Source organism: Rana temporaria, chromosome 5 (assembly GCF_905171775.1).
Source record: "Rana temporaria chromosome 5, aRanTem1.1, whole genome shotgun sequence".
Taxonomy (NCBI): Eukaryota; Metazoa; Chordata; class Amphibia; order Anura; family Ranidae; genus Rana; species Rana temporaria.
Genome location: NC_053493.1, coordinates 256,101,664 through 256,127,576, shown reverse-complemented (window position 1 = coordinate 256,127,576; position 25,913 = coordinate 256,101,664). Strand labels below are relative to the sequence as shown.

The 25,913-nt window shown below is 42.0% G+C and overlaps 1 protein-coding gene across 1 annotated transcript in view; it reads left to right on the top strand.

Annotated features, from left to right (window-relative positions):
• Window positions 1-19,083, top strand: part of DTNBP1 (dystrobrevin binding protein 1) — a 231,658-nt gene extending 212,575 nt beyond the window's left edge. Inside the window, exon 10 of the mRNA XM_040353753.1 lies at window positions 18,224-19,083. Coding sequence (XP_040209687.1) covers window positions 18,224-18,480 — 257 coding nt within the window. The 3' untranslated portion in view covers window positions 18,481-19,083. The remainder of the gene's footprint in view (window positions 1-18,223) is intronic.
• The last annotated feature ends 6,830 nt before the right edge of the window (window positions 19,084-25,913 follow it).

Here is a 25,913-nt window from a genome sequence, read left to right as displayed (position 1 = left end):
GAAAAAAATATTTTTATTATATATTTTTGGGGGATATTTATTATAGCAAAAAGTAAAAAATATAATTTTTTTTCAAAATTGTCGCTCTATTTTTGTTTATAGCGCAAAAACTAAAAACCACAGAGGTGAGCAAATACCACCAAAAGAAAGCTCTATTTGTGGGAAAAAAAGAAGGCCAATTTTGTTTGGGAGCCACGTCGCATGACCGCACAATTGTCAGTTAAAGCAACGCAGTGCCAAATCGCAAAAAGTGCTCTGGTCTTTGGGCAGCAATATGGTCCGGGGGTTAAGTGGTTAAAATGGAAAGAAGAAAATATTTTATTTTTCCCAAATGTCTGCTCTTTTTTGCTTATATCGCAAAACATAAAAAACTGAGTCATGAATAAATACCACCAAAAGAAAGCTTTATTTGTGCAAACAAAATGATAAAAATTTCATTTGGGTACAGTGTAGCATGACCGTGCAATTGTCATTGAAAGTGCGAGAGCGCTGAAAGCTGAAAAATGGTCTGGGAAGGAAGGGGGCGAAAGTGTCCAGTATTGATGTGGTTAAAATTATTTCCATTTTTATGTGCCCTCTCCCCACAGCTCACTAGCGAGGGTTATCCTAACTCAGATCCCAGGAAAGAGAACGTGGATAGATTTTTAAAGCATAATTTCTCTTGCAATATGTTGTGATATGGTTGTGTTTTTATAAGTTTTACATACCCTGACAGAATTTGATTTCTTGGCCAATTTTCGAAGAATGTGAATGACAACACAAACATTTCTTTCACTCATGGTTAGTGTTTGGCTGAAGCCATTTATTATCAATCAACTATGTTTACTTTTTAAATCATTATGACAACAGAAACTACCCAAATGACCCTGATCAAAAGTTTACATACCCTGGTGATTTTGTCCCTGATAACATGCACACAAACCCCTTGACACAAAGGGGTTTGAATGGCTATTAAAGGTAACCATACTCACCTGTGATCTTTTTGCTTGTAATTAGTAAGTGTGTATAAGGCTGGGTTCACACTGGTCCAACAAACACTCTGATATTGGGAGCTCATGTCGCATGACGTGTGAAAATCAATAATTCCCTATGACAGCCGTCTTAACTGGTCCCACACAAGTCGGTCCGACTTTGAAAATGCTCTCTGTACTACTTTGGTCCGACTTTGATCCTACTTAAGCACATTGAATATCATTGAAGTCGGATCAAAGTAGGATCCTTGTCCTAACCATCTGACTTTTGACATCCGACATGTGATTAAAGCAGCAGTAAAAGGAATTTATCTCACTCTGGGATTGTTTTGATTGGTCAAAGAACAAGTCAGACTATCACAAAGTAGGATCAAAGTAGTATCCTGTTCATGAAAGTCGGATGGATGTAGGACCAATGTAGAACCGATGTCGCAGATGAAAGTCGTACTACTGTCGTGTAGTATAGTGTGAACCCAGCCTTTAAGGTCAATGAGTTTCTGGACTCCTCACAGACCCTTGCATCTTTCATCCAGTGCTGCACTGACGTTTCTGCATTCTGAGTCATGGGGAAAGAAAGATAATTGTCAAATGATCTGTGGGAAAAGGTAGTTGAACTGTATAAAACAGGAAAGGGATATAAAACGATATCCAAGGAATTGAGAATGCCAATTGGCAGTGTTCAAACTCTAATCAAAAAGTGGAAAATGAGGGGTTCTGTTGAAACCAAGCCATGGTCAGGTAGACCAACTAAAATTTCAGCCACAACTGCCAAGAAAATAGTTTGAGATGCAAAGAAAGACCCACAAATAACTTCAGGGTAAATACAGGACTCCCAGAAAAAATGAAAAAATAACTAAAGATACAACGCGGGTAATTTGAAAGTAAGCCGGCGTATCAGTAGATACGCCGGCGTACTCGTTATGTGGATCTGGCCCATAGTGTCTCAGAAGTAAAGATGGGCAGAGGTTCACCAACCTGTGAAAAGCTGCATGTAAAAATTGTTGAACAATTTTAGAATAATGTTCCTCAACATAAAATTGCAAAACATTAAATATCATCATCTACAGTACATAATATAAAAAGATTACAATAATCTGGAGACATCTCTGGGCCAGATTCACAAATGAGATACAACGGCGTTTCTCCTGATACGCCGTTGTATCTCTGTTTCTATCTATGCGACTGATTTATAGAATCAGTTACGCATAGATAGCCAGAAGATCCGACAGGTGTAATTGTTTTACACTTTTGGATCTTAGGATGCAGTACCACGGCCGCCGCTGGGGGGATTTTGCGTCGTAAACCAGCGTCGGGTATGCAAATTAGGAGTTACGGCGGATCCACAACGGTTTTTCGCGTTCGCTACGTCGCCGCTAGTCAAGTTTCCCGTCGCAAAGTTACACTTTTTTTTTGGTGCCTTAACTTTAGTCAGCAATTGTGTTGCTGTCTAAAGTATGGCCGTCGTTCCCGCATCGAAATTTAAAAATCAACGTCGTTTGCGTAAGCCGTCCGGGAATACGGAAGTACGCTACGCGCATCGCCGTTCAAAAAAATGATTTCACGGCGCGCAAAGCACGGCGGGAGTTCGGAAACGGAGCATGCGCGGTAGGTCGCCTAATTTAAATGGCACACGCCCATTTAAATTGGCCCGCCTTACGCCGGCGTAGGTTTTCATCGCAAGTGCTTGGTGAATCAGGCACTTGCGATGATGAAAATATTTGGCGCATCTTGAAATGAAAAATACGACAAAGATGACCCAGGACTGTTGAGCAGTTGGAGTTTTACATAAGGCAAGAATTGGACATTTCTCTCCCAAAAATTCAGCAACTGGTCTCAGTTCCCAGACCTTTACAGAGTCTTGGTAAAAGAAGAGAGAATTTTTGAGATGTTGCTGCCATCAATTTCAAATTGACCTTTATTTTTATTTTTTAAATGGTTCAGTTCTCAGTTTAAAGCGGTATTAACCACTCCAGAAGGCTTTACCCCCTTAATGGAGAGGCCATTCTTTGCAATATGGTACTGCGTCGCTTTAATTGACAATTAAAATTTATGTAAAAATTTATGTTCTTTTTTTCCCACAGATAGAGCTTTCTTTTGATAGTATTTTATCACCTCTGCAACTTTTATTTTTTTAAATATGAACAAAAAAAGTTTTACTTTCTGCTATAATGCACCCATCCCCCCCCCCCCCCAAAAAAAAATCGAATTTATTCATCAGTTTAGGCAAATAAGTATTCTGCTACATATTTTTGGCAAAAAAAATTCCAATAAGAGTATATTGGTTGGCTTGTGCAAAAGTTATAGCATCTACAAAACAGGGGATAGATTTAGGGACGTTTATTTTTTAAATAGTTTTTTTTTCTGGTAATGGCGACGATCTGCGATTTTTAGCGGGACTGCGACATTGCGGCGGACAAATCGGACCCTAAGTGACACTTTTTAGGACCAGTGACACCAGTACAGTGACCAGTCCTAAAAAAAATGCACTGATTAATGTATAAATGACACTGGCAGGGAAGGGGTTAACACTAGGGGATGATCAAGGGGTTAACTGTTCCCTGGAATTGGCTCACTTGGACAACACAGAGATCGCTTTTCCTGATTACTAGGAACAGCCAATCTCAGAGTTGTCTCATGTCAGAACGGGGATCCACCGGCACCTTGTTTACATAGGCAGATCCCCGTTCTGCCTCTCTGTACCTTGATCGCCGGTGGCCGGTGGACATTGAGTCCACCGTACCCACGCACACGCTCCCCGGTGTGCAGCAAACACGCGTTCACACTATCTCATGCATGGAGAGACGTACAGGTACGTTGGTTTGCACAGCCGAGCTGCCTTGCTGCAGTATATCTGTGGAAGGTAGTCGGCAAGTGGTTAAACCCCAAATCAAAAATGTTATATATTGCAGCTTACCAATCATTAGATGTAATTTCTACATTTGTGGATCTAGCCAGTAACACACCTCTTGTGGTAGAGTGCCCTCAATCTGGATGTAGGAGAACAGGTGACACAGCATTCAGTCTGGGGGGGAGGGAGGGGAGTGTTAGATGGACTAGCAGATTTTAATACAATAGCAAACTGAAGCCAAACTGAAGCTCCCACTTTAAAATCAAAAAAGCGTCTAGTAGGGGTTCTAGGGATCCTACCTTACTAGTGTGTCCTATATACAGACGATGTACACACATTCGCCAGCACACCAAGGATCATTTAAAAAACGTCCAAAAATTTTATGCATAATAGCGATCCAAAAAGCAACGTTTCGAGGTCACGCAGGACCTCTTCGTTTGCCTGACGAAGAGGTCCTGCGTGACCTCGAAACGTTGCTTTTTGGATCGCTATTATGCATTAAATTTTTGGACGTTTTTTAAATGATCCTTGGTTTGCTGGCGAATATGTGTACATGATTTGCTTTCCGGTTCCCAGCTGGTGATCGTTTCAGCACCCTTTTACTTATTGGCCATTTTCCTGGAAGGTGTGCAGTTGGAATATTTGAAAATGTAATGACGCATGGTGGAGGGCGTGCCAAGTTTCAGAGTATGGATGGTTGGGGGGGCGTGTGCCCATTGGATTACCTCATCGCAAAGGCACATGATGAGGAGCATAGTGACATCTAGTCTAGCTCATTGCTGTCATTGGAGGCCACATAAGGATCCCCAGAGCTATGAGTGCACGCCCCCCCCCCCCCAAGTAGGGAGTGGAAGGATGCCATGCATCCACAGCCCACCGGTGCACAATTATAAGCAGCAAATGCCCAAGGGGATGGGCATGCCAAATGCCCTGCAATGCCACATAAATAGGCCGCCAATCGATGGTGGTAGGCATTTGTGCTGGGGGGGGGCCAAAGGGGGAAACACCAAGCCAGAAGCTTGGGCACCAATAGGGTCTATATCAGGGGTACTGAATTAAAATTCACCGGGGGTCCGGTCAGAAAAATTTTCTTCCAGTGGAGGGCCGAATGTCATATTGGTGCTATGACTCCACATGATATCCTCCGCTTCACAGCGCCCCCCCACCACACACCTTTACGAGACACACACACATCACACTGCATGCTTTTTTTCTTTCAACTTTATTGAAATCTCAAAATAAATTTCTTTCATTTTTTGCAGCACAGCTCAGTTGCGGTGCATAAAAACAGGATGCCTTTTGCACTACACTGCTCAGCACGCAGGGGCGCTGTTGAAGTGTGAACAGGACACATAGAAAACAATTGTTTTCTATTGCCCTTGCAGAGACCTGTGTTTTTCTTGTGCAGAAATCACAGACCCCCCTTCACATCACAGACCCTCTTTTTACATCAGTGTCCTCAGCCCCCCCCTTTACATCACAGACCCCCTTTTACATCAGTGTCCTCGGCCCCCCCTTCATGTCACATCCCCCTGACTCATCACAACCCCACCCATCACAGATTGACCCCCCCAAATCACAGACCCCCCATCACAGAGACTGACCCCCCATCACAGACTGACCCCCCCAAATCACAGACTGACCCGACCCATCACAGACTGACCCGACCCATCACACAAACTGACCCCGCCATCACACAAACTGACCCCCCCCCCCCATCACAGACTGACCCCCTCCCAATCACAGACCCCTCATCACAGACTGACCTCCCCATCACAGACTGACCCCCCCCATCACAGACTGACCCCCCCAAATCACTTACCCGATCCATCACAGACTGACCTGACTCATCACTGACCCCGCATCACAGACTGACCTAACCCATCACAGACCCCCCATCACACAGACTGACCCCCCCATCACAGACTGACATGACTTATCACAGACCCCACCCCCTCATTACAGACTGACCCCCCCCCCCAATCACAGTCCTCTGTTGATATTAAACCTCTGTCCTTTACAGCACAGCACTCCCCCTCTCCCCACAGAACACTACCTTATTCACACAGGACATGAAGGGTGGCTGCTCTGGACAACGGGTGGGACTTTTCATGTTAAAAGTGAGTGATTTATTGCTTGAACCGCCCTGTTGCCTATCAACCAATCACCCACTCCGTAACTTAAAAAATCCTGCCCTTTGTCCAGAGCGGTTGCGCTTCATGTCTTGTGTGAATCAGACAGGCAGTGTGGGGAGGGGGGCAGTGCTGAGATATTAGAGAAGTTCCGTGCCTGCTATAATGCTGTATATAGCGGCGGCAGGCGGGTGAGCGAGCTGGCAACAGGGAGAGGACACAGAAAACTACTTGGCGAGGCTGCGGTCCAGGCAGAATGGCCACGGGGGCCGGAACCAGACCGCGGTCCGCTATTTAGTGACACCCGGTCTATATCAAAACATAAAGGCAACAGTTGCATGGTAGCTTTGAATAAAAATGAAATAATAGCAATGCAGAACATTATGTGGAATTTAGACAGGCTTAGCAAAGTCATAGGTTGGCATGTATATAAAGAGAGTCACAACTGGGACATGTAATAAATGTCATCATCAAGTCTGTCTGGCATTACATGCAGAGACAGATTTGAGGCAGCCTACATCCACAGAAGATCGATGTTTGGAACAACCTACCTGCCGAGTTCCTTCAAAAACTGTGTGCAAATGTAGCTAAAAGAATCGATGCGGTTTTGAGGGCAAAGGGTGGTCCCACTAAATATTGATTTGATTTGGATTTTTCTTCTGTTAATTTATTTTTATCAATTAATAAAATAGAAAGTAAATAAACACTTCTGTTTCTGAAAGCATTCTTAATATACAGCAATTTTCCCCACCTGCCTAAAACTTTTGCACATTAGTGTACATATTTTCTGCTTTTTAGGAATAAACATGTAGGGGCAGATCCTCAAAGAAATTACGCCGGCGTATCTCTTGATATGCCGCGTAATTTCAAATTTTGCGCGTCCTATCTTTGTTTTGTATCCACAAAACAAGATACGACGGCATCTTGGCTAGATCCGACAGGCGTACGTCTTCGTACGCCGTTGGATCTAAGCTGCAATTTTTTGGCGGCCGCTAGGTGGCGTTCCCGTCGAATTCCGCGTCGAGTATGCAAATTAGCTAGTTACGGCGATCCACGAACCTACGTCCGGTGCATTTTTTACGTCGTTTGCGTTCGGCTTTTTCCAGGGTATAGTTAAAGCTGCTATTCTGAGGCATACTCAATGTTAGGTATGGCCGTCGTTCCCGCATACAATTTAGATTTTTTTACGTTGTTTGCGTAAGTCGTTCGCGAATAGGAATTTGCGTAGAATGACGTCACCGTCGTAAGCATTGGCTGGTTCCGGTTTAATTTCGAGCATGCGCACTGGGATATCCCCACGGACGGCGCATGTGCAGTTAAAAAAAAACGTTGTTTACGTCGGGTCACGACGTATTTACATAAAACACGCCCCCATTACATCCATTTGAATTCCGCACCCTTATGCCGCCAGAGATGCACTACGCCGCCATAACTTACAGCGCAAATTCTTTCAGGATTCGAAATAAAATAAATAAGTTACGGCGGCGTAGTGTATCTTAGATACGCTGCGCCCGGCGCAAAGGTACGTGGATCTGCCCCGTAATGTGCTGCACAAACTACTGGCGCTATAACAATCATGTATAGTATTAGGCAGGAGTTGTGCTGTTTTTAGAAGATGTACTTTTTTTTTACTGTGTATACTTACTTGTGTTTTATATGAGTTAGGCAGAAATTGGACTGCGCTTGTAGGGAAGTGTCTTTGTTCTTTTACTGTATTTGCTTACTATGTATTTGGTATAATTTTTTTAAGGCAGGAATTGTGCTGTGCTTGTAGGTGTCTTTCAAAAGTAGCATTGTGTGGAGCATCGGCACCTGATGTTGAAGACAAAGGTTAGACCCATTTTGAGCAGGAAATGTGATGAATGGGCCAAACTAACTGCTACTTGTCACCAGAAGTTGCCTGGACGTCTGCAATGATAGACTGAGTACTACAGCTAAAACTATAAAGTCCTTTACTTTATAACATATATACCCTTTTTCTTTTCTTTTTTTACTGGAAACCATCAAATTTTCTTGAAATGTTTTGCAGTGTATTGAGATTTTTTTTGTTTAGTGCTAAATAAAATATTTAAACACAGCCACTACTACAGCTCATTAATGTATTTTTAATTATTGACCTTTTAAAAGCTCCCCCTGAGTGCAATGCATGCCTGATCAGGGAAGATTGGAACATGTTTGGCCTGGGAGCAAACACTACCAACTGTCATTCTAGTCTCTAAATACCAACCTAATCGTTCTCTTCGTTCTTCTCAAGACCGCCTACTCTCTAGCTCTCTCATCACCTGCTCCCATGCTCGTCTCCAGGACTTTTCCTTACCCCAATCTATCTGCCTATCTCCTTCTCTATTAGCTTTTAGAGGATCCCTGAAAACCCTCCTCTTAAGAGAAGCCTACCCTTCCCACACCTAACAACTGTATTTTCATTTGAGTTCATCTGATCATCTCCCACAGCTACTACCCTTTGTTCCACATGACCCTCCCTTCTAGATTGTAAGCTCTAACGAGCAAGGCCCTCTGATCCCTCCTGTATTGATTTGTATTGTGACTGTACTGTCTTCCCTGATGTAAAGCGGTGCGCAAACGGTTGGCGCTATATAAATCCTGTATAATAATAATAATTCTTGTTTAAAACCTTATGCCAGTGGTTGGCACATTACTGTTTGGGAAAAATGTGACTGCAGGGAGGTAAGCACTCCCTGGGTAACTTCAGCATGCAAGGAAATACATATGGTCCTGTTACTCTTCTTTTCTTTTTCATGATCTTGCTGCAATCAGTGACCTTGCACTTGTGTTGCGCTGTTAGCCCCGACCCCTTATTCCCTGAATTTTGCTTGCTGCCAAGTATCTAAGCAGAACTCACTAAAGGCCTGAACCAGCTTCACCCACTTGAGCTCAGTACAGTTACTAAGTAGAACAGCACTCAAAAAATATAGAGTGTTTAAAGCGGGAGTTCACCCGAAAAAAAATTTTTAACATTAGATTGATGCTCATTTTGTCAAGGGGAATCGGGTGTTTTTTTTTTAAAAATCGAAGCAGTACTTACCGTTTTAGAGATGGATCTTCTCCGGGTATGGTCTTCGGGACTGGGCGTTCCTATTTGATTGACAGGCTTCCGACGGTCGCATACATCGCGTCATGAGTAGCCGATAGAAGCCGAACGTCGGTGCGGCTCTATACGGCGCCTGCGCACCGACGTTCGGCTACTTTCGGAAAATCGTGACGCAATGTATGCGACCGTCGGAAGCCTGTCAATCAAATAGGAACGCCCAGTCCCGCAGCCCATACCCGGACGCGGCGCAGAAGATCTATCTCTAAAACGGTAAGTACTGCTTCGATTTAAAAAAAAACACCCGATTCCCCTTGACAAAACGAGCCTCAATCGAATGTTAAAAATGTACTTTTTGGGTGAACCTCCACTTTAAGGAGACATGCACATTAATTATGCTACCCAGGACCCAGACTATAATGTCCAAATTAGAATACAGAGATGTAAAAAAAAAGGGGCAACAGAGCCTTCATTCTCACACTGCAGGCATACAGCATTGAAGCTGTAGGTACACACTTACCAGGAAATGCACTGCTGTTTTTCAGAAGGAATTGCAGGTAGATTTTTTAGGCACAATTACATTTCTAGATGTTCCCTATAAAATAGCAGAGATTAATTTTTTTCATTCCAATTAAAAATGTATGCATGTTATTTAGAAGCTATGGATCAAGTCCTATCTTCGGCTCTCCTTTTTGTAGAGACTTCTTGCTTACATAAATTGGGAATCTTTTTTTCTTCTTCTTCTGAGATTTACTTTATGGTGGAGACATGCTTTGATTTTTTTTTAGGCAGCGCCCTTTAAAATGTATTCTCTCCCGACCTCTTCTTCTTTCTTTTTTTTTTTACCTCTTTTGGGGACAATCTGGAATGGAAAACTTATGCTGGGATATCATGTGTTGGTATCCTGCACCAGCAGGAGTGACCAGTTTGGTGTAGCTGTATTTAACCACTAGCTATCCAAGCCAATTCTGATACTTCTCACAAACTTTTACTAGATAATTACTTAGAACCTCCAAACTTTATATATTTTCTGAAAGCAAAGACCCTAGAAAAATGTTTGTTGCAACTTTTTATTGTCATGCGATATTTGTGCAGCAGTTTTTTAAAACCAATTTTATCTTTATTTTGAAAATACACTTGAATAAATTTGAGTGCACTAAAACACAATCTAGTACACAAATATAAAAGATCATGTTACACTAAGTAAATAGATACTGAATAGGGATGAGCTTCGAGTTCGAGTCGAACTCATGTTCGACTCGAACATTGCCTGTTCGGCGAACAACGAACAATTAGGGGTGTTCGCGGCAAATTCGAAAAGCCGCGGAATACCCTGTTAAAGACTATGGGAGAAGTCTAAAGTGCTAATTTTAAAAGGCTAATATGCAAGTTATTGTCCTAAAAAGTGTTTGGGGACCTGGGTCCTGTCCCAGGGGACATGTATCAATGCAAAAAAAGTTTTAAAAACGGACGTTTTTTCTGGAGCAGTGAATTTAATAATGCTAAAAGTGAAACAATAAAAGTGGAATATTCCTTTAAATTTCATACCTAGGGGGGGTGTAAAGTTAGCATGTGAAAAAGTGCATGTTTCCAGTACTTAGAACTGTCCCTGCACAAAGTGTCATTTCTAAAAGGAAAAAAAGTCTTTCAAAACCGGCTTTGCGGCTATAATGAATTGTCGGCTCTGGCAATTCAGAGCAAATTCATTCATAAAAAAAAAAAAAAAAATAGCGTGGGGGTCCCCCCAAATTCCATTACCAGGCCCTTTGGGTCTGGAATGGATATTAAGGGGAACGCCACCGTCCATTTAAAAAAAATGACGTGGGGTTCCCCCCAAATATCCATTCCAGACCCTTCAGGTCTGGTGTGGATTTTAAGGGGAACTCCACCCCAAATTTAAAAAAAAATTGGCATGGAGTTCCCCCAAAAATTCACACCAGACCCCTTATCTGAGCACGTTAACCTGGCCGGCTGCAGAAAAGAGGGGGGGACAGAGTGCGCCCCCCCCTCTCCTGAACCGTACCAGGCCACATGCCCTCAACATGGGGAGGATGTCCCCATGTTGATGGGGACAAGGGCCTCATCCCCACAACCCTTGCCCGGTGGTTGTGGGGGTCTGCGGGCGGGGGGCTTATCAGAATCTGGAAGACCCCTTTAACAAAGGGAACCCCCAGATCCTGCCCCCCCCTATGTGAATTGGTAATGGGGTACCCCTACCATTTCACGAAGCAAGTGTAAATAGTTAAAATTTAAAAAAAAACACACACCGTAGAAAAAGGTCCTTTATTAATAAAACAAAAAAGAAAAAAAATCCAGCGGTGACACTCGTTCCCAGCTTCCTGCTCCAACGTTGTCTGTATCCAGCGACGGATGCGGGTGATCTCCGGTCCAGCGATGAGAAGATCCATCCATCCAGAGCGCAGCATCGCCGACCTCCTCACCGCTGGACACAGCCCAAGCTGTGACATTTCTTATATAGGGGAGGCGGGCCACCCGTCACGTGACCCTGCACCCTCTGCTACATCACTGGGGAAGCCCAGTCTTCCCCCTTGCTGACATGGGGGGGGGGGCAGGATCTGGGGGTGCCCTTTGTTAAAGGGGTCTTCCAGATTCTGATAAGCCCCCCGCCCGCAGACCCCCACAACCATTGATTGCATTGATACATGTCCCCTGGGACAGGACCCAGGTCCCCAAACACTTTTTAGGACAATAACTTGCATATTAGCCTTTAAAATTAGCACTTTAGACTTCTCCCATAGACTTTAACAGGGTTTTCTGCGGCCGGCCAGGTTAACGTGCTCGTATAAGGGGTCTGGTGTGAATTTTTGGGGGAACTCCACGCCATTTTTTTTTTAAAATTTGGGGTGGAGTTCCACTTAAAATCCACACCAGACCTGAAGGGTCTTTTTTTTTTTTCTAAATTGACGGCGGGGTTCCCCTTAATATCCATTCCAGACCTGAAGGGCCTGGTAATGGAATTTGGGGGGACACCCACGCTATTTTTTTTTTTATGAATGAATTTGCTCTGAATTGCCAGAGCCGACAATTCATTATAGCCGCAAAGCCGGTTTTAAAATAATTTTTTTCCTTTCAGAAATGACACTTTGTGCAGGGACAGTTATATGTACGGGAAACATGCGCTATTTCACATGCTAACTTTACACCCCCAAGCCCCCCCCCCCCCCCCCAGGTACGAAATTTAAAGTAATATTTCACTTTTATTGTTTCACTTTTAGCATTATTAAATTCACTGCTCCCGAAAAAACGGCCATTTTTAAAACTTTTTTTTGCATTGATACCTGTCCCCTGGGACAGGACCCAGGTCCCCAAACACTTTTTAGGACAATAATTTGCATATTAGCCTTTAAAAATAGCACTTTAGATTTCAAATGTTCGAGTCCCATAGACTTTAATAGGGTTCTAAAGTTCACACGAACATTTGGTGTGTTCGCAAGTTCTGGTGCGAACCGAACAGGGGGGTGTTCGGCTCATCCCTAATACTGAACATGTCACACTTTAAAATTGTGTATGCCTGTGGAATAGCAACAAACTACAGTGCTTCATAGTACTTCATAATTCTCCATAGGTGACGCTTTGAAAACCTTTACAGGTTACTGGTTTAGGAGTTCTGGTGCTAGAATAATTGCTCTTGTTATGACGTTTGCGGCGATACCTCATGTGTGGTGCAATCACTGGTCACATATGCGAGCATGCCCTACGTCTGCAGTCCCCTTTTGTGGGGACTTTTTATTTAAAACTTTTTTCCTCTGATCAACGTTCTTGCTATTACAAGGGATGATTGTCGTCCTTTGTGATAGCATTAGAAGTGACAGGTTCTCTTTACTGAGATATCTGGGGTCTATTATACCCCAGATCTCTCCTCTGCCCTCAAAGGCATCTGATCAGATAAAAAAACGGATATGACAAAATCCTTGTAGCTTTTGGTTTCATAGATTCAGACATTCAAAAAGTGCAAGTTCCTCCCTCATCTCTAAGGTCAGCCAGCAGAACCATCGGCTTCTGTCCTGGGTTCTTGGGTGATGGCTCCAATGTAAAAAAAAAAGGACGTAAATGAGAAGGCCTTTAAAAAATAGGGAGGGAGGGATCATCATCAGCATTCAGACTTTATAAGGAATGGAACAAGAAATGTAAGGGTGCAATTAGGGCGGCTAAGATGGAATACAAAAGACACATTGCGGAGGAAAGCAAAAAAAAAAAAAATCTGAAGAAATTCTTAAAGTATGTAAACTGTAAAAAAGGAAGGACAGACCATAGTGGGCCCATAAAAAAAAATGAGGAAGGTCATCTGGTTACAAAGGATGGAGAGATGGCAAAGGTATTGAATTTATGCTTCTCCTCAGTCTTCACAAGGGAATCGGGGGGCTTCAGTAACCAAAACTGCAGTATTTATCCTCATGACACATCACAGGAAGCACCTCTATGGTTAACAGAGGACAGAATTTAATTAATAAATGACCAGGACCAGATGGCTTGCACCTGAGGGTACTTAGGGAACTCAGTCAAGTAATTGCCAGACCATTGTTCCTAATTTTGAAGAAAAGCCAATGTAGCACCAATATTTAAAAAGGGCCCAAAATACATCCATGTGAATCACAAACCAATTAGCCTAACATCAATAGTATGCAAGCTCTTGGAGGGGATGATAAGGGACTATATACATGATTTCAGTAATGAGAACGGTATTAGCAGTAATCAGCATGGATTCATGAAGAATTGTTCTTGCCAAACCAATCTAATAACCTTCTATAAGGAGGTGAGTTGCCATCTAGATAAAGGAAGGCCCGTAGACGTGGTGTATCTGGATTTTGCAAAAGCATTTGACACAGTTCCCCATAAAGGTTTACTGTACAAAGTAAGGTCCGTTGGCATGGATGGACCATAGGGTGAGTACATGAATTGAAAACTGGCTACAAGAGCAAGTTCAGAGGGTGGTGATAAATGGGGTGTACTCGGAATGGTCAAGAGTGGGTAGTGGAGTCCCCCAGGGTTCTGTGCTGGGACCAATCCTATTTAATTTGTTCATAAACAACCTGGAGGATGGGGTAAACAGTTCAATCTCTGTATTTGTGGATGATGCTAAGCAGGGCAATAACTTCTCTGCAGGATGTGGAAACCTTCAACAAATTAATGGGGTGGGCAACTACATGGTAAATGAGGTTTAATGCAAATAAAATGTAAAGTAAAGCATTTGGGTGGCAAAATTATGAATGCAGTCTATAAGCTGGGGGAATCTAGGATGAAATAGGACCTGTGGGCCCTAGTAGATATGCTCAGCAATGGTATGAAATGCCAAGCTGCTGCAAGCAAACAGAATAATGGCATGCATTAAAAAAGGGTATGCTGTCCAGTTCTGGGCACCAGTCCCCAGGAAAGATGTACTGGAAATGGAGTGAGTACAAAGAAGGACAACAAAACTAATAAAGGGTCTGGAGGATGTTGGTTATGAGGAAAGGTTGCAAGCACTTTATTCTCTCTGGAGAAGACGCTTGAGAGGGGATGTGATTTAAATTTACAAATATCATACTGGTGACCCCACAATAGGGATAAAACTTGTTTGCAGAAGGGAGTTTAACAAGACACGTGGCCACTCATTAAAATTGGAAGAAAAGAGGTTTAATCTTAAACTACATAGAGGTTTCTTTACTGTAAGAGGGGCAAAGATGTGGAATTCCCTTCCACATATAATCACACATGTAGGTTGGACTTGTCTTTTTTCAACCTCACCTACTATGTAACCTACCCCATATGGACTAGTTATTATAAAAAGATAATAAAAGTTATTAAAGGGTGGGCGGAGAGGTGGTGCAGGAGTATGTTGCATCCTAAATATGAGTGCAACATGCTCCAAAAGTGAACTTAACCTTTAAATCAGAGTAAGCCCTATCTGCTGTAGTCTAGAGGCAGGAAAGTACACTCTTAAGACCCCTTTCACATCAGAGCGCCACTAAAACAGCTCTAAAGTGCTGGTTGTTTTTGCCATGCTTTAGCTGTGTTTTAGCTGCACTTTTGCACTGTTTTCAGGCACTAGCAGGCCAGGTTTTTAAGGTCACATGATACCGTTACCTTAAAGACCTGTTTTGCGGTGCTACCGAAGCACTGCCCATTCATTGCAATGAGCAGAGGAGTTTTGGTGCGCTATTTACAGCGTTTCCAACCCGCTCCAAAGATGCTGCTTACAGGACTTTTTGTAACGTCCCGCAAGCGCATAGCCCCAGTGTGAAAAGACTCATTGCAATGAATGGGAGACAGTTTTCAGAGGCTAGTTCTAGCGCTAAAATGCCTGAAAACTGCCCCATAATGAAAGGTGTCTAAGACAGCCAATGGCAGCTAGTGTTCTGTGGAACCCTAGAGTTCCTCAAGATGTCACTGATTGACCACCTATTTATTATTGGTGCCTGCATAGAGCTAAAGTCAGAATTATTTTTAGCTGTCTGTAAGGGTGGCATTCGAACCACTGACCAAAAATATAAGGGGCTGCTCTAAGGTTTCAAGAAGAATTTCTCCTATAAACAGGTATATATGCTTGTCTACAGTTTGATAGCTCATTGACTGTGTATAGCAACCATACATCCTTTTTTTTTTTTTTTTTTAGACTACAGTTATGCTTTAGCAATATATTACAGCAAATAAACTGGATAATGGTATCACTAATAATCCAGCTCGGGGCCATAGGAAAGCTTGTTAAAACCTCACTTTACACATTCTTCACTGACAGCTGAGCACCTGCAGCAAGTGAATTAGAATGCAAGCTTTATCCCGTGAAGGTGTCTGTCATTAAACACATGTAATGTGCAATACATCAGGCCCAGATGGGAAAAAAAAAACATTCTGTTCATAAACCTTTCATCTAGAAATCTGAGGGAGGAGGGAGTAAAGCAAGGCGAAAAATTATTATTTTTTTTTTAAACCAGTGGGTTGAATAAAAAAAAAACTGACAGATCCCCGCATAAGCACAAATTATGTGGATGCAGGGATCGCTCCTGCAGGGCGATTGTATTCTGACAGTGGGGACTCCCAGCGCTGATTCAATGTTGGTTTTCCAGCAGGACCATTCGACAGAAGCCAAGTGTTAAACTGGCTTCTGTTGAACAGTCAGCAGTACACGCTGACCAAAATGTACTGGTTTCTGCTGAAGGGGACAATTTTTGGTCAGTGTAAAAAATATTAAAAGCCTGCAGCTGCTGACTTTTAATATATGGACACTTACCTGTCTAGGGTGCCCGCGATGTCTGCAGCCAAAGCCGATCCGTCGCTTGGCTCTCGGCTGCCACAACACCATTCTCTGTGAGGGAATCGGGAAGTGAAGCCTTATGGCTTCACTTTCGGGTTCCCTACTGCGCATGTGCGAGTTGCGTCCTCACTGGTCCCTGCTGTCTTCTGAGACCTGTGTGTTTCCCAGAAGACAGCAGGGGAAGACGGCGCAGGAAGTAGCATAGATCACTGCGGTGATCTATGCCAGGAAGTGGAAGCAAATACCTGTATTACACAGGTATCTGCTCCCTCCTCCCCCCTGAAAGGCGTCAAAGTAGAAGTTCAATTTTTGGGTAGAACTCCACTTTAAGTCAGGGTCTTCAATTTTTAGAAAAACTCATTGGTACAATAAATGCACAAATATTGACTGTATTCGCAGTATAATGTCCGCTTGGAATAACCAAAAATAATCCAATCCTACATAAATTCAAGAGCAAGGCCCTCAGCCAGGGACAAATCACACCTCAACCAAGATAGGGCATCACAGTCAAGCTAGGCAGGTGAGGAAGAGCTCCTCCAATAGGCTGTCCAAGTCTAGTCTAGTATACCCTATCAAACTTTTTAGGGAAATTTCTACTGATATAAGTAAGGCTGCTTTCACACTGAAAGCGCCGGCCGTTAGTGCCGCTCATTTTAGTGGCGCTGTTTAAACTGCACTTTTGCACCAACTGTCGGCTGTTAGAAAAAAACTCCTGTTTTTGCAGTGCTTTTAAGGCACTGTCAAAGAGTTGCCCGTTCATTCTATTGGGCAGGGTGTTTTGATAGCACTAAATACAGCGCTCCCAACCTGCCCCAAAGATGCTGCTTGCAGGACTTTTCAGAACGTCCCGCAAGCGCACCACCCCAGTGTGAAAAGACACACCAACATGAATGGGAGGCAATTTTTCAGGTGCTTTGCCTGAAAACCGCCCCAGTGTGAAAAGGGTCTTAATGTTAACAGCTTTAATAGAATTTTCCCACAAGACCATGGAGTGAGCGGAATGGGCATTCCATTTAAGTATAATTTATCTCTTGACATAATATAACAAATAAGAGATTAAGTGTTTTGTACAGCTGGGTCTTTGTTCATTGTCTGAAATGCCCAACAATGCCAAAGTGGGGGAAATTGGCAGGGTCAGCTACAGACGGAAGTTAATTAACTCAGACACTTCCATCCAAAACCGAACCACACCTGGACAACTCCAAAACATGTGAAAGGATGTGCCAGTACCCATCGAACAAGTGGGAAAGTCTGGAGATCCCTGAGGGTAAATTCTATGTAACCTCAAGATGGGGGTATAGTAAGCTCTATGTAGGAATTTAGTCTTGATTAACATGTCTGGAGAAAATCATCAATTTCATGCTATCTTCAAAGCAGTCCTCTGTTTAGGTCAGGAAGATCCGCTCTCCACAGCCCCCATAGTCTATCCATCTTATTGGAGTACAGGGTCTTCAATTCAGTGTACACACCAACCTACTGCTATCAGTAAGCTTCCTTTATATCTCACTGGTCCATACAGGGCAGCACAGTGGTTAGCACTTTTGCCTAGCAACACTAGGGTCATTGGTTCGAATCCCAACCACAGCACTACCGGCCTCCCACACTCCAAAGACATGATGGTAGGTTAATTGGCTCCTTTCTAAATTCGCCCTATTATGTGGAAGTGTAAATGTGAGTAAGGGATCTTAGATTGTAAGCTCCTTGAGGGCAGGGACTGATTTGAATGTAAAATATATATGTGTAAAGCATTGTGTAAATTGACTACGCTATAGAAGTACCTGAAATAATATCGAATAGGAGACCTTTACTGTACATTTATACATTGCTGCAGTACAAGATAGAAACTGAGTGTTTAAGTGCACGGACCCTGTGAATGAGCCATTACATACTTTACAGCATTATAACTAACTTTAATTACACACTAAATTCCATTTTCTAACAACCCCTCTTGTGTGCTCTCTTTTGATGTTGAAGGCCCTGATTTTGAATCCTGCCGCAATGAGATCAGTCTTCAGGTCCCCAGCCAAGCAGAGCTTCGACAGAAACTGTCCTCGCTGTCCTCCACGTGCACTGATTCAGCTAGTCAGGAAAACAGTGAAGACGGAGAAGAGTCACCGGTTATCCAATCAGATGACGAGGACGTCCATGTGGACTCTGTACTTCCAAGTGTTGGCCATATTCTAAAAACCCACTGTGATGCTAGCGATGAAAGTGATTCACACACAGCATGAACAGCATCTCAGTGTTTTCTGGAAACAAAAGCTAGCCTGTACTAATACATCCCTAAAGTCCAAACACCTGCTCACATACAATTCAAAGGTTCCCTTTACTGATTTACACAAACTATTGTGTATTGGGGTCATTTTAAGAGGATAAGAGTGTTTGAAAAAAAGCCAGCTGTGTAGAAAGGAGCCGGCGGTGACAACCGAATCTCCCTAGGCATGCAGATCTGTCTATGCACTGTTCCAGCAGTGGAAGTGTTTGCTTAGATTACAAGGGAAATGTTGTACTGCTGTCTACTGAAGGTTGAATACTTAGCAATATGGCCGAGTGCCATCGGGCAGAAATTGTGGATTTGCACAATTGGAAATGAGTCCAAATATATAAATATAGTTAATAGATAATTATTTGTAATGCCGTATGTACTCAGTGTTTCATTTACCTCCAAAGACATATGTCTCCGGAGAGAGGGCACATGGGAATTCAGTTTTGTAATACATATCAGGGATGTAAGCCTGAGGAAAATTACCACCACTTCATTGAATCAGTATTAGATTTTTCCTGTGCCAATTACTATGTACTTTTCCTTGATGAATAAAATTTCATACCACAAATCCTGGCGTATTTTATTCTAAATCGATCACAAATAAGAATCTAAAGCTTGCTATCATCAGAGCACAAATCATATGATGAAAGCTCAGTGGAAGTCTCACTCCCTTTTTAATCTCTTTATAGTCCCGTGTACCCCCTCCCCGATGTATGTCACTGATTTTAACTTGGAAATTATTTTGAATACCCTTTTCTTCACACAAATTTGTGGATTAGTGACAGCACTGGGTCAGACTCTGGTGCCTATTGGGCTGCTGGCCGTACACAAATTCATTGATTGCCACATTCATACCAATTGGTGTAGATAGAGGAATATCAGCTGCTGGTTATTGTAGTCTGCTGCGAAATACCAGTGTTTTCATCTGATGGGGTGTAATCACTGTTCAGCTGAGCATTTCACACCAGCTACTTCTACATAGGTCGACTTAAAAATCTACTTTTGTCGAGTGGGCTGTGATGGCAGAGCCATCCACAGGTATTGGCTACAATTCAGTAAGTATATTGACAACTTTACTATAGCTGTTAAAAAAAAAAAAAAAAAAAAAAAAAAAAAAACCCTTCTTACCATCCTGTTTGCAATATTCAATCTTCCTGTGTTGGGATATATGTGAGTTATGTCATCTAGGGCCAGCCAGTCAAGATGGTCAAAGACCCAAATGAAGCTGGGTAGAAGATGTCGGCTCCAGTGAAGGAGCACATGGACGTTGACTCACTGCAGTGGAGGCGAGTGTTTTAATTTTTGTTCAGAATTTCCAATATAAAGTGATATATTTATACAGTGGGGAAAATAATTACTTGATCCCCTGCAGATTTTGTACGTTTGCCCACTTACAAAGAAATGGGTCTATAATGTTTTATTATAGGTGTATTTAAAATGATAGAGACAGAATATCAACCAAAATTTAAAAACAAAAAAAAAATGCTATAAATTAAGTTGCCGTTCAGTGAGTAAAAAAAGTATTTGGTCCCCAAGCAAAACATGACTTTGTACTTGGTGAGGAAAGCCTTATTGGCAAGCACAGAGGTAAGACATTTCTTGTAGTTGGTGACCAGGTTTGCACACATCTCAAGAGGGATTTTGGTCCACTCTTCTTTACAGATCTTTTCTAAATCCTTAAGGTTTCTTGACAACTCAAAGTTTCAGCTCCCTCCCTAAATTTTCTATAGGATTAAGGTCTGGAGACTCACTAGGTCATTCCATGACCTTAACATGCTTCTTCCTAGCCATTCCTTTGTTGCCGTGGTGGTATGTTTTGGGTCATTGTCACATTAGAAGACCCATCCACGACTTATCTTCAGTGTTCTGGCTGAGGGAAAGAAGGTTCTCTTCCAAGATTTTACAATACATGGCCCTGTCCATTGGCCCCCTCAATGCGGCAAAGTCAGCCTGTACCTTAAGCAGAGAAACAGCCCCAAAGCATAATGTTTCCACTTCTGTGTTTGACTGTAGGGATAGTGTTGTTAGGGTCATAGTCAACATTTTTTTCCCTCCAAACGCGAGTTGAGTTAATGCCAAAGAGCAGAATTTTGGTCTCTCCTGAACACAGCACTTTCTCCCAATCCTTCTCTGAATCATTTAGATGTTCATTGGGAAACTTCAGACGGGCCTGTACATGTGTCTACTTGAGGGGGACTTGCTATGTTTGGAGGAAAATAAAATGCAGGCTATGACGCCAAGAACACCATCCCTACAGTCCAGCACAGAGGTAGAAACATGCTTTAGTACTGGTTCTCTGCTAAAGGTACAGGCTGACTTTGCCGCATTGAGGGGCCAATAAATAGGGCTATCTATTGTAAAATCTGAAGATAGGTTGAGAATGGGTCTTTCAGCATGACAATGACCAAAAACATACCGCCAAGACAACAAAGGGAGTGAGTCAAGAAGATTTAAGGTCATGGAGTGGCCTAGCCAGTCTCCAGACCTTAATCCTATAGAAAATGTATGGAGGGAGCTGAAACATCGTGTTGCCAAGCGGTAGCCAATAAACCTTAAGGATTTAGAAAAAATCCATAAAGAACAGTGGACCAAAATACCTCCTAAGATGTGTTCAAACCTGGTCACTAACTACAAGAAACATCTTTCCTCTGTGCTTGCCCACAAGGGTTTCTCCACCAAGTACTAACTTGTGTTTTGCTTGAGGATCAAATACTTATTTTATTCACCGAACTGCAACTCAATTTATAATGTTTGTATCATGTGTTTTTTTTTCTTTCTTGATTTTGTTTTTTTTTGGTCTCTATCATTTAAAATACACCTATGATAAGAATTATAGACCCTCCATATCTTTGTAAATGGGCAAGCTTACAAAATATGCAGAGGATCAAATAATTATTTTCCTCATTGTATATGGTTTTTAGAGCTAAAAGAGGAGTGCAAGAGAGCTGAGCTATTTTCCTGGTTCATCCCTGTTCAACTGTTACATGAGGAGTAGTCACATACAGGACTTAAAGGAGACCTTTCATAAACAAAGCATGAGAGCTGCTGTCATTGCCCTCTTTCTAAAAATTAGATTTGTTTGACAATGACACCGATCATCTGCTTCAGTTCTTTGAAGTCACTGACTTGGAACAACTATGCAGGTAATGAATTAAAAACGCCAGTGACCCAAAATACTGAAATAAACTGGTCAGCATTACAACTAAGCAACCTGCATTTTCAGGCGATCAGTAATAAATTGACCCATGTTTTTCTCCCATGCAATGTCTTATTATATACAGCATGTATAGAACAGATCATATTAGTATAAATAGTATTATATTGTGTGATGCCGCGTACACGCGATCGTTTTTCAGCATGAAAAAAAAATATTGTTTTTCAGCATGTCCAAAAAACAACGTTTTCCCAACTTCATCATTAAAATGACGTTGCCTACACACCATCGTTTTAAAAAAATGCTCTAGCAAAGCGCTGTGACGTTCAAAACGTACGGTGGCACTATAAAGGGGAAGTTCCATTCGCCTTTGGGCTGCTTTAGCTGATTCCGTATTATTAAAAGGCGATTTGCGCTTTTCTGTCTGTTACAGCGTGATGAATGTGCTTACTCCATTATGAACGGTAGTTTTACCAGAACGAGCGCTCCCATCTCATAACCTGCTTCTGAGCATGCACAGGTTTTTTACGTTGTTTTAGCCCACACACGATCATTTTTTACAACCCGAAAAACAACATTGTTTAAAACTACGTTAAAAAATGCAGCATGTTTGAATTTTTATTTTGTCGTTTTTCAGAACCTGAAAAATGATGTGTAGCCCACACACGATCATTTTAAATGACATTTTTGAAAAACAATGTTTTTTTCATGCCGAAAAATGATCGTGTGTACGCGGCATTAGTGTATAAATAAATCCAAATATACGTTACCGGCTTGCTTACGGGTGCATGCTTGCCATCTCCTGACCCATGCTGTGATTGGACACAGCACGAGTTTGGCAACAGATTTAAACCAATGATTTCTGCTGAAATTTTAGTTGTGTCCAATCACACACAGAGTTCCGTGTGTACAAACACACAGAACTCTGTATACAGAGAACAGCGATCTGGCTATTTATACTCCAAGATAAGAAGGGAGAAAAAAATGCCAGATTAGTAAAAGCAGCACACATTACACTTGTTAGGCACACAGTTATCCCCTGGATTGCCCCATGAGGTTAACCCCTTCCTGGCCAGTATCATTAGTACTGTATTATCACTGCTCACTGTATCATTGTCACTAATGAAGTCAGTGTCCCTCCCAGCCAGTGTCTGTTGGCGCCAAATTATCCGCCACACTATCACAGTCAAACTATAAGTCACTGATCACTGCCATTACAGTATAGCATCTATAGCTGTGTAAATTCCAGTATATATACCATAGTTTGCAGACGCTATAACTTTAACACATACTATACACACATTTTGAGATTTTTTTTATTTTTATGAAAGACATGTAGCAGAATACATTTTGGGCCTAAATCTGAGGACATTTGATTTTTTTTATTATTGGATATGTTCTATAACAGAAAAAAAGAAAATATTAGATTTTTTTTTTTTCTTCTAAATTTATGGGACTTTTTTAGTTTATATAATAAATAAAAACCCCAGTGGTGATCAAACACCACCAAAATAAATGTATATGGGGAAAAAAATTATATAAAATTTAATTTGCGTACAGTGTAGCATAACCACACAATTGCCAGTTAAAGTAGCACAGATCTGAATAGCAAAAAATGGTCAAGTGGTTAGAAACTGTTTCTATGGGGACAAGTTTGTTGTTTACATATTGCTTTGCAATTCTACAAAATAGTTGTGAATTACAGATGACCTGTCAAAGCAATTCTCTTCATATAAATCTTATGTTAAACGGTAGGCACAGTAAAAGCCAATAGCCATTCAGAGCTCCATTGAGTTACTAATCTACAAATCAGAATATTTGACAAACTATAAAACGGCAAGCGTGGAAAATGTAAAGGCTTCAATCAAAATTACATTAAGGTTAAAACACTGCAATAAGGATGCAGCATGAGTTTCCTGTTCTGCTCATGTGGCACTTAGGCTAGAAGAGAAGGCCTGGTAATCGGTAGCCTTGTAGCTGCTGGCCAGTTCTGCCCCTTACATCATGCTTTAATGTGTATTTACTTATGGCAGCCCATTTGACTAGTTGCGGCCTGGTGCTGATAGTTACACCACCTGCAACATTTTTCATCCCACTGTACAGTAAGCAGGCATAGCCCTATATGAGAGTGGCAACTCTGCTCTAGATTCAGGAACAGTGCAGCATTATCAAGAGAAGTGGACTTTAGGACTTGAAAGGGTCGCCAAGGGAAGACAGTAAGTATAGATACTTATGATTAGATTATGTAGCACTTTTTTATTATTATAGGAAGCCATAGTTTTACTTTAAGCAGACAGTGCAAATTACATCAGTTAGGTAGACCTTGGTATTACATTGTTGGTAATAATTGTACTACCACAGCTGCTCTATACATTTAGGGCCAGATCCACAATCAGCGGCGTATTTTTAGGCAGGCGTAGCGTATCGTTTTTACGCTACGCCGCCGCTACTTTAAGAGGCAAGTGCTGTATTCACAAAGCACTTGCCTCTAAAGTTACGGCGGCGTAGCGTAAATCTCCCAGCGTAAGGGCGCGGAATTCACATGATGAACAGGGGGGAGCGTGTTTTATGTAAAATAAGCTTGACCCCACGTAACCAACGCTTTTTTCGTACGGCGCATTCACGCGCATGCTCAGTATCACGTCGAATTTTCAAATTAAATTACGCCCGCTCAATGCCTAGACGACGTGAACGTAATTTACGCAAAGCCCTATTCGCAAACGATTTACACAAACGACGTAAAATTTGACGCTGGCCCGACGTCTATACTTAACATTGCGTACGCCTCATAGAGCAGGGGTAACGTTACGCCGAAAAAAGCCTTACGTAAACAACGTAAAAAAATGTGCCGGGCGGACGTTTGTGGATTGGCGTATCTAGCTAATTTGCATACTCGACGCAGAAATCTACGGAAGCGCCACCTAGCGGCCAGCGTAAATATGCACCTTAGATCCGACGGCGTACTAAGACGTACGCCAGTCGGATCTAGCCCAGCTTCAGGCGTATCTTGTTTTGTGGATACAAAACAAAGATACGCCGGAGCAACCTAGAAGTTACGCGGCATATCAATAGATACGCCAGCGTAACTTCTTTGTGGATCTGGGCCTTAGTGTTTAGTCATTTACTGTCATTCATTACAATAACCCCTTCCAAATACATTGGCAGATATCTGAATATTTTCTCTTTTCCTTATTAGTTACCACATTTCTGTTTTCTATCACTGTATTTAGGTAGTAATATTGACCGTATGCCACTATGAACTTTCAAATTTAAGAGACCCACGCTGTTCCTTTGCCACATTCTGATGCTGCCTTCATTTGCATGTGCCTTCTACAACATTCTCTGCCCAGCTTTATAAACAGAACTGAATGAGTTATCCAGAAGAGTACAAGCAAATAAAAAAAAAAAACAGGCTAAAATATTTCAAAATTCCATTTTGAAAACAAGATACTAAAAGTACTTTAGCAGATTATTCATGGACATGCAGGGCTGGATCTGACTGTATCATCACTTTCATAAAGGGTGTTCATGAAAAATTGATTCTGCAGAAAACACCTGTACCATAAAATACATTTTTCATGGGAAAAGATACTGCAGCATGGCCTGAGCCCTGATAAATTATGGACAGGCTGAAGGTTTTCTGGGAAATCAGATACAGAGTCTTCGCACAGCCTCCATGTCATTATAAATAGTGGCTGGGATTTGGCTTCATCGCTAAAATGAATTTGACCTAAAGGTTTTTTCTTCCCCCTAACAGTGGTTTCAGGAAAGCAGAAGAAGGTCATTTGAAGGTTAATGCTCAGCTAAGTTAAACACAAAAAGGAAGAAAAAGATAACGGAGAAGAAAGTATTTTGTACAGACACTCACCAAAAAGATAAAAATAAATAAACTGGAAATGATGGAGTAATAAAATTTGAGATTTGGTTTAAAAAAAAAGACACCTGCCGACTCCCAACCCTAAATATTTGATGCAGCTCAGACATTTAAATTACAGATATGTCACAGGGGTGATTTGCTAAAGAGAATTTTTGTTTACTTCAAAAAGATAGGGCCCATACACATGACTGAGCTGCGGTAACATGCTTTGTGTTTGGCTGCCTTACACAAAAAAAAGAAAAGAAGGGGTATGTAGTATTTTTAGCAGAGCACCGCAACACACATTTGTACATTGCCGTATAGCTGTAAGCAAGATGTATTGGGGAGCCATTCAAAATAAATGGCAGCATATCCAATGCTCATAACA